At 41.9% G+C, this 10,128-nt stretch overlaps 1 protein-coding gene across 2 annotated transcripts in view; it reads right to left on the reverse strand.

Moving 5' to 3' along the window:
- The window catches only part of OPHN1 (oligophrenin 1), a 333,832-nt gene extending 326,035 nt beyond the window's left edge, over nt 1–7,797 (reverse strand). Inside the window, exons 1-2 of one of the 2 annotated variants that reach the window (XM_036411404.2) lie at nt 7,112–7,797; nt 6,842–6,999 (exon numbers count right to left, since the gene is read on the reverse strand). In XM_036411404.2, the coding sequence (XP_036267297.1) occupies nt 6,842–6,995 (154 nt within the window). In that variant the 5' untranslated portion in view covers nt 6,996–6,999; nt 7,112–7,797. The remainder of the gene's footprint in view (nt 1–6,841; nt 7,000–7,111) is intronic. The other variant, XM_036411403.2, reaches the window with a different exon arrangement.
- Nucleotides 7,798–10,128: the final 2,331 nt, after the last annotated feature.

Raw genomic sequence — 10,128 nt, forward strand, 5'->3', positions numbered from 1 at the left:
TTAAAAAGAAGCAACCAATCAATGTTTCTCTCACACTGATATCTCTCTCTCTCTCTCTCTCTCTCTCTCTCTCTCTCTCTCTCTCTCTCTCTCTCCCTCCCTCCCTCCCTCCCTCCCTCCCTGCCTCCCTCCCCCTCTATCTCTTCCTCCTTCCTCTCTTTCTAAAAGTCAGTAAAAACATAACCTTGGGTGAAGATTTTTAAAAAGTAATGGAATGTTAGAGCTGAATGTAACCTTATAGGTCCCCACCTTTATAAAGCTGCAGACCTAGGGCCCCAGTGAAATAACTTACCAAGGTCACAGATTCCATTAGAAGCAGAATTAGCACTATATCTAGATATCTAGATATCTAGACATCATTTCTATTATTTTTCCCCATTATACCATCCTCCTGCCTTTATCACTTGCAAACAGTGCACAGTGGTACTTCCACAGAGAAATTTCTGTTACCTTCCACTTTCCCAGCCAATTAGAGTCCAAGACTCACAGACTGATATAGCTAGGTCATCTAGCTCAGGAGTTGCAACCTAACTGAAATTAGGTTGTGAATATATTTTATTTAGCTAGCATATTTTTTTTTAAGTAAGTAAAGACTTTTTGAATGGGGTAAGGCTGCCATATTTTATCCCAATTGCTCCAATCCTATTAACCCACTTCCAACAGCTTCATATTTTTTCTGTTTTCTCCTTGGCCTCTCACAGCATTTGAGCCTGTGATCCCTGAATCCAGAGGAGGCATAATTAACAGCATGACAAAGTAAAACTAGTTTATGGGAAATGTGAAATATTTTCCCAATAGCTATATTCACTGTTTTACCCGTAAAAATCCACTTAGGTTTTTTTAGGTTAACTAATTATTTCAGAGATCCACAAACGACAACCAGTGAGACAAACCCAGCCTGCCACTTATTTTTGTATGTATCCTAGCTGAGCTGACAATAGTTTTTGCATTTTTAAACAATTGAAAAATTCAAAGGAATAATAATATTCTGTGACATGTAAAAGTTATGTGAAATTCACATTTCAATGCCAATCAAGTTTTATTAGAACACAGCCATTCTCATTTCATATATGTATTATCTATAGCCGTTTTCTCATAACAATGGCAATTAGTTAATCGCCACAGTGACTGCATGGCCCTCAAAGCCTAAAATATGACCCTTTACAAAAGAAGTTTGCAAACCCCTGTGCTACATCAAAGAAAATTTAAAACTGCCAATTAATTGCTGAAAAGTCACAAATATTTGTGTGAAATTGCTAACACTTTACCCATCACTATCAGATGAATCTTCATAATACATAGCTCAATCCATTCCTCTCTCCCACCAAAAACATTTTTAGTAGTCTCTGCTTATGAAGAAAAGTTAATTGCAGCATTATTCATGGTGGCCAAGACATGGAAACTACTGGAGTGTCCCTCAATAGATGATTGGATAAAGAAGATGTGGTACATATACACTGAGTGGCCATATTATTATGATCTCTGAACGCATAATAATCTGGCCACTTAGGATGTATATATTCATGCCTGGTAAATGAATTCGTTCATGGGTGGGGTCCGGCCAGCCTGACCAGGGAGAGGGGACATGGGCAGTTATCCAGCCCGCCTACTGGTCAAACTCCTGGTTGAGGGGGCAATCTGCAGATAAGTCTTTTATTATATAGAATATACACTGAGTGGCCAGATTTTTATGCATTCAGAGATCATAATAATCTGGCCACTCAGTGTACATAATGGAATACTTACTACTCAGCCATAAGAAAAGATGAAAATACTGCCATTTGCAACAACATGGATGGACCTTGAGAATATTATGCTAAGTGAAATAAGTCAGACAGAAAAAGTTAAGAATCATATGATGTCACCCAATAAGTTTAATTTTTAAAAGTCTGAAGTGCCCAGCCAGTGTCGCTCAGTGGTTGAGCATCAACATATGAACCAGGAGGTCACAGTTCAATTTCCAATTAGGGCACATGTCTGAGTTCCTGGCTTGAACCCCAGTGTGGGGTGTGCAGGAGGCGGTCAATCAATTATTCTTTCTCTTCATTGATGTTTCTATACCTCTCTCTCTCTTCCTTCCTCTCTGAAATCAATCAATCAATATATATATGTATATATATGTGTGTATATATATATATATATATATATATATATATATTCAATATATATTAAAGTCTGAAGTATTTAACAGTTCCTGCATGGTCAGGACCTCAACCTCCATTCTAACTTTATCTCCCAAACTTCCCTTCCTGCACCTCATATTCCATATGATTTGAATTAGTTGCTGTCCCTTTACATTCTGTGTCATTACTACCCCAATAAATGCACTGTCCTGAATACAGTGCAATGCAATAAAATAAGCAGGGCTTTAGGGTCAGGTCTGGGTTCTAATTCAGACTCTTGCCTTATTAGTAAAGAAAGTTACATAAGGCCTCTAAGGGTCAGTTTTCTCATCTATAACATGAGAATAATAATTCTTACCTCTTGCCGGGACCGGGTTGGCTCAATGGATAGAGCGTCGGCTTGGGGAATGAAGGGCCCCGGGTTCGATTCCAGTCAAGGGCATGTACCTTGGTTGCAGGCATATCCCCAGTAGGGGGTGTGCAAGAGGCAGCTGATGGATGACTCTCTCTCATTGATGTTTCTAACTCTCTATCTCTTTCCCTTCCTAGCTGTACAAAAATTAATAAAATATATATATTTTTTAAAATAATAATTCTTACCTCTTAAGGCTGTTGCAAGATTTGAATACATTGCACGTGGGAACAGCTAAACAAGTGGTAAGTGTTATTCATTCTGTCCATTTCCAATGCTCCTTCTTCCTTTTTCTTTGTCCTCCCATTGGGCAATGAGCTCTCGCTCTGATGTCTCACACAGTGACATCCATCTGTCCCACTCTTATGGCTCTGATCCATATTTACTACCTTATACAATACTAATCTCTCCCTAAATCTTATCTGGGAACTCCTTAAGGGCAGGATCCATCTGTGATTCACTCTGCCACATCTGTGACAGCCCTGAGAACAATGACTTAAATACAGTATGTGCATAAATATTTACTGAATGAATGGTATGTATTTATGGAACTATAACACTTATATGGTATATCATGTTCCATTGGGAAATAAGCAGGAGCCACAAGATACTTGTTCTGAATACCTAGTTTGAAAGCTTAGAATATACTGAGATACATCAGGGACCAAAACTGTCAACATAAAAACAAAGAACAAACAGAAAAAAAGGACAATATTATTCACCTTCAGAGTAGCAATGTGTTTATTTTCATTACTTTAAGTTATAAGCTTCATCCTGTACTTCAACAATTATAAATGGATCAAATTTAAAGGGGGAATCAACCATGTCCCCAAGGAAAACAGGTTGAATACCATTAATAACATCAATTACCTCTGAGCACAGAGCTAAATAAATCTATATATTCAAACCGGACCTACATTTAATAAATTCAGCATCACTGTAACTAAAACCTCTTCTAGAGCTCTATACAAAATCAGACACCAGCAGGATAAATGTAAGAATCAAGTTCCACCTAGGCTAACAACTGTCACAAAAATTGCAGTGGGGGTTTACAGCACCATGCACCATGTTTCATTAATTCCTAGAAACACTAGCCATTTGATTCCATGATCAGCTTCATAATTTAAATAAATAAGGTATTAATCATTTCCCTGACTTTTTAAAAATATATTTTATTGATTTTTCACAGAGAGAAAGGGATAGGAATAGAGAGTTAGAAACATCGATGAGAGAGAAACAACGACCAGCTGCCTCCTGCACACTCCCCACCAGGGATGTGCCTGCAACCAATGCACATGCCCTTGACCAGAATCGAACCTGGGACCCTTCAGTCCACAGACCAACACAAACCGGTTTCGGCTCCCTGACTTTTAATGCCAGACTCCAAAACCCAAAATGAATCCACACACATTAATACAAAATGAACTGCTGTGACATTTTCCAACAAGATGATAACAAAAATATGCTCCCAACTATGTCTGCTGATGCATTTCCTTTTGGAAACCTCCTGACAAGTACACATTCAACAGCAGATATATTATTAAACTGAAGCTATATTATGAACAACTTACAATGTTTAGCTGTTTCCATTTACAAAGCACTTTCATAATCTATTACCTTCTTTGAGCCTTACAAAAGTCCTGTGAGGTGGGTATAATTACCCCCATTCTACAGATGAAGTAATTGATTTGTGCCATCTTATCCTAGGTAGGTGAAGCCAGGATGGTAACCCAAGTCTTAAAAATCCAATTCCCAGTGTTCTCTTCTCCTTTTTCTTCCACACAAAGCAAGAGTCTACATTCGTTTTACTCCCACCCCCACCTACTCTCAAACCGATGCCCTGCTAGCACAGATGAAGAAGCAAGTGGGAGTATAAATATTACTGTGGTCAACACACTGAAAAACATCCAGCCTTTGCCTCTTGCTAATTACAGTTTAGAATCATGCAACTTACAGGAAAGAAATGGAGTATGGGTTAGCTTCTTGATTTTTTTTCCTACTTGTCTTCTTTTGGGCTTTCTATGCATATTCAGAAACAGAAAGCCAATGTAAAATATCAAGAATGCCCCTGGATCAAAATAGCTCTTGGATCTTTTGCACATATTCAAAGGTGTAGGCCTGCATAATTATTGACTCTTACCAGGCTCAGTCTCAGAAAATGAAAGAATAAAATTAAATCTTGCCCCTAGCTTACTGAGTTTTTGCCTTCCTCAAATGTTTCATTGAATTATTTACTTTTTTTTATGAATCTTAACCTCTATGATGTGCCTTTGCTGGTCATTTCATTTTAGCACAAACACTTTCAAGTTGCCTTATACTTCATAAAGCCACTTCCTTCCTGGGGCTTTTATGAGGAGCTTTACTTGACTATGGATACTGCACCAAGCAGTTTACTGGAATAAGTAAATAAAAAATAAATAAATAAATAAATAAATAAATAAATAAACAAACATTCCCCCTTTTCCTTTTGGTGAATGCTCACTTTTCTAACTACTTTTGTGGCACAACCTGCATATTTTAATCTCTAAATGAACTTGTCAGTGGGAAAACATCCCAAAGCCTATAAGTCTCTCCTAAGGATCAACATCAAATACCCCATCTTTAAGATGCTGCCACAACAGGACAAACCATTAAATGAGCAAAGTCAATCAAACGACAGGCAGGCACTTGGACAATTTATATTTTTTGACTAAAGTAGGCAGTCAGGCCCTAGACAGTTTGGCTCAGTGGACATAGCATCAGCCTGTAGACTAAAAGGTCCTGGGTTTGATTCTTGTCGAGGGCACAAGGCCCAGGTTGTAGGCTTGATCCCCTGTAGGGGGTGTGCAGGAGGCAGCCAACCAATGATTTCCTCTCATTGATGTTTTTCTCTCTCTTTATCTCTCTCCCTTCTTCTCTGAAATAAATAAAAATACATTTTAAAACAAATAAATAAATAACAATAAATAAATAAAGTAGCCAGACAGCATGTGCCAGGAAAGCACAGATTCCAAAGGGCAAATCGGAAGAGCTACACAACAAATACCAGCTGGTAGTAGTTACCAGTGTACTGATGCTCCAAGCCTTTCTCTCTCCCTGCTCTTGGTTGGCTGCATCTGCCTTAAGAAGGTCTCCACACTGGACCTGGACACAGTGTGTTTGGGATAAATCCACTCAAAACAAAGTCATAAGCATGCAGGACATTTTTGCCAGTGAGTCTGATTTTATTTTTCACAAGCATCTTTCAGCCAAGAAAATAAAAAAAATAATGATCACTCCACCCAATCACTATTATCCCATTCTTCTGGGTATATACTTTGGCACAAATGGTTGGTTTTCCTGCACTCTTGTTGGGAATGTTTATTATTCTTTCTCTTATGCCAAGCCTTCTGCTAACTTGCAGAAATAAAAACTCCACACACTGGGGGTGGGGAGTCAGAGTCCCACAGCTGTCTGTGACCACTGGTAAAGCCAAGCTAGGTGAGGTTCCTTGAGTCCTATGGCTCCCAACCCTAGCCCTATAATTTGCTCCCTGGTGGGGGGGGGGGGGGAGGGTGGACGGGAGAGGCTCCTTATGCCAGGGACTAGGCAGGTCTTTGTTCCAAACTCAAGCAGAATTAAATGGCATGTGAGGCCATCCAATAATTCTGGGTTTAGACTGAGCTTAACCAAAACCATAGCTCAGTAACTTAAAAAAAAATTACCAGAGAAAACATGCTTTCCTTAGAAAATAACTTGCCATGGGGAATATTTTATTGTCTCCACACTTATCTGTAGCAACTAGAAACCAGGGCAAAACTACTACTCAAGCTGCTGACCCTAATTCACAATTCTTTTTTTTTTTCTTTCAAATTTGTCTTTTGGGTTTCTTTTTTGTTTTGTTTTGTTTTGTTTTTATTAAATTATTATCTGTGTACATATTTTAACATTGCCCCCCCATACATAACCCCCCCCCAGAGTTTTGTGTCCATTGGTTGTACTTATATGCATGTACACAAGTCCTTTGGTTGATCTCTTATCTCCCCCAGATCTCTCTCCCCTCCCCGCTGTAATTCTTTAGGAGGTGCTGGAGCAGTTACTTGGTCAGCTTGGATGTCCCCTTGCAGGCATGAGTGCTAAATATGTCTGACAGTACAGGCAGATTGTCCCTTTGGAGCAATGTGCCATGATAGTTGAAGAGCAAGAGGGTCCCTGGCACAGCAATAGATCCTGACTTACAAGGTCAAGGCCACTAAATCCTCCCTTCCCCCAGCGGTGAGAAAAAGCTTGAAGGCCGGAACCACAGGATCAAGGAAGGACACACCTTATCCCCAAGCCTTTCACTTACTTCTCATAGCGCTGATAAGCGCGTTGCCGTCTTTGATCACGTCTTTGATGAATTTATTGGTCCTCTCCAGCTCCTGCTCATAACACTTGAGCCTCTCACGAAAATTAGGGCTGTCCAGGTAGCAGTCCCTGAACTCCAGAGGGGGATGCCCCATGTTTCTGGTGGCGGAGGTTGGGAAGAGAAAAGAAAGACCAAGAGCATCAGTGGCACACTAGGGGTAGTTGATGGGATGGATTATACGCAGCCTCCCTCCTTTTGGAGGGCAGATACCTGTTCTGATGAGATTCCTGGAGACAGCTGGCTGGTCTGTACCGGAAACTGGCGATCCAAGGATTGCTTCAGTTGACCAGGAGAGCTAACTAAGACAGTCGGATCCCAGCGGGGTTCTTCCTAGCAATCAGCATACTCCCTAGGCATCACCTCCCCAAACCGGCGGCAGAAACCACAGCCCAGCTCTCCTCCAAAGACGGGCCGAATAGCAACTGCAAACGTGACACTTCAGCCCGCCCAAGGTGTAGGCGGGGCGGGAGCTGGGGATGGGAGCCGCCCCTCCTCCCTGCTCCTCGCTTCCGAGCTAGCAAATTTCCTTTGCAGAAGTCCGCTGGCAACCCAGATTGCACTCTCCCCCTCCCCCTTTTTCTTAAAGCCAGCGGCTCTGTCCCACCCCAGCAAAGCTGGGGTACCGAGCCCTAGCACTCATGCTCCTTCTTCAACTGACTTCTTTGCGCCCTAGGGTCTTGTTACCGGAGTCCTCCAGCTCCCAGGAGTTTTTCCTGGTCGCAGGGAGCCGGCTTACAGTCCAGTGAGGCACCGGAGGGGTTAAGCCGAGGCGGCAATGAAACGTAGGCTTCCTCCACAGACACCAGAGCGGGAAGCGGAGAGCGAGAGCGCGACACACAATAGGTGCAGTAGCCCGGCGCTTCCCTACGGAAACTGAGGAGCAGTCAGCGCCTTAGGACTCCAGATGGAAAGCGTGGAAATCTGGGAGATGTAGTCTTTCCTCTCAACCCCTCAAGACTCCTCCCATCGATCTCCAGACCACCCCGCCCCAGTGGCAGCTTTTCCAGACAGGCATTTCCAGCCTCCCCCAGGCTCGCAGGCCCAGCCCAGCCTCCAGGGGTAGGTGCGCCACCCTGGAGTCTTACGTGGAAAATTTCAGAAACTGCAACAGAGCCCGGGAACATATTGTGGAAGGCCATTTCTCATTTACCATTATCTGGCTGGACTGTTTATTTGTTTTCCTTACCACCTCCCTTTGACTTACCAACTTCTTTTTCTCTACCCTATTGATTTAATTCTGATGGGCCTTCCACCAGCAGGACCTCTAAGTTAAGTTCAGAACCCCCTGCCAAAAAAAAAAAAAAAAAAAAAAAAAAAGCCATAATTAGGAGTTCACTTTTCACTAAAGAGGATCTCAGAACACGGTTTTTATGTCCCAACTCATTATATAGACCATTGATTAAAGCACATAATTTTCTTTCTTTTTTTAATATATTTTATTGATTTTGTACAGAGAGGAAGGAAGAGAGTTAGAAACATCAATGAGATTGAGTCATCAATCAGCTGCCTCCTGCACACCCCCTACTGGGGATATGCCCGCAACCAAGGTACATGCCCTTGACCTGAATCGAACCTGGGTCCCTTCAGTCCCCAAGCCAACACTCTATCCATTGAGCCAAACCGGTTTCGGCAAAGCACATGATTTTCCATGTGGAAGTGGCAAACCTAAAAAGAGGATGTTTTGAATATAGCCTTGCAGCTTACCTAAGAGGCCCCTTATTCGTTGTCCGTTGTCCATTGTCCATTGCAGAGAATGGTGACTACTCTTTTTTTAAATCCTCTTCACCTAAGGACATGCTTAAAGAGACAGAGAGACCTAGATGTGAATGAGAAAGAAACATCCATTGGTTGCCATCCACAGGAGCCCCAAATGGGATCCAGGAATCTAACCTAAAATCTTTCGGTGCATGGAATAATGCTCAATTAACTGAGTCACTCTGGCAATACGGGCTACTCTTAACAGGTGGCTTCCTTGACATTAAGATTAGCTAGGAGCTGGAAAATGGTGTGCACACGGACAGGAAGATCTATTTTGGTTTTGGAGAAGTCTTTAAAATTACATTTCCCTATAAAGAAAGTTTAGAAAAGCCAGAAGTGAAGGGATTGTAAATAGAGTAATAATCACCTAGATTAGTATCCTACTGCTGCTATAACAAATTACCTACAAATTTGGTTACTTAAAGCTCCACAAATATATTATTTTACAGTTCTGGAAGTCAGAAATCTGAAATGGATTTCACAGACCCAAAATCAAGATGTCAGGATTGTCTTCTTTCTAAAACCTATAAGAAATATCTAGCCCCATTGGTTTGGCTCAATGGATAGAGTGTCAACCTGTAGAATGAAGAGTCCCAGGTTCGATTCTGGACAAGGGATCATGTCTGGGCTGTGGGCTCGATCCCCAGTAGGGGGCGAGCAGGAGGCAACCAATCAATGATTCTCTTTGATCATTGATGTTTCTATCGCTCTCTCCCTCTCCCTTCCTCTCTAAAATTTATAAAACACATTAAAAAAAAAGAAAAGAAATATCCAGATCCTTGCCTTTTCAAGCTTCTGAAAAATATCCATGCCCCTTACATAATAGTCCCCTTCCTCCATCTTCAAAGCCAGCAAAGACAGATTAAGTATTTTCATATATATATTTGTTTTATTGATTTCAGAGAGGGAGAGATAGACAAAAGCACCAATGATGAGAGAGAATCATTGATCAGCTGCCTCCTGCACACCCCACACTGGGGATGGAGCCTGCAACCAGACATGTGCCCAGACCTGGAATGGATCCTTGACTTCCTGGTTCATAGGTCAATACTCTAATCCAGTGGTCAGCAAACTCATTAGTCAACAGAGCCAAATATGAACAGTACAATGGAGACCAAAAAAAATGGCTGCACAATAAACAGATGTGTCCCAAGACTTGTCCCAGAGCAGAAAGAAAGAACAGCTGAGGGTCGCACAGGGAGTGTTTGTTGGTGAGTTAAAGGACAGCTATACTCCAGGGGAAGGAGGGGTGGACTGCTGGACGGGGTTCCCCTGACTGGGCAGACCCACTGCTGCTAGGTTCCATCCCAGAGCCACTGGCTTGTACACAGAGATGACACCATCTTAAAGGGGAAAGTGGATGTTATCAGAAGCCTGGAAATCTACAACTGTGGCACCCTAGAAAACCAGTCTCCAATTGGCACAAACACGTGCATTCAGAGTTCTACATTCCAACAAGGAAAGATCAG

This window comes from Pipistrellus kuhlii, unplaced genomic scaffold (assembly GCF_014108245.1).
Source record: "Pipistrellus kuhlii isolate mPipKuh1 unplaced genomic scaffold, mPipKuh1.p scaffold_m20_p_40, whole genome shotgun sequence".
NCBI classification, from domain to species: Eukaryota; Metazoa; Chordata; class Mammalia; order Chiroptera; family Vespertilionidae; genus Pipistrellus; species Pipistrellus kuhlii.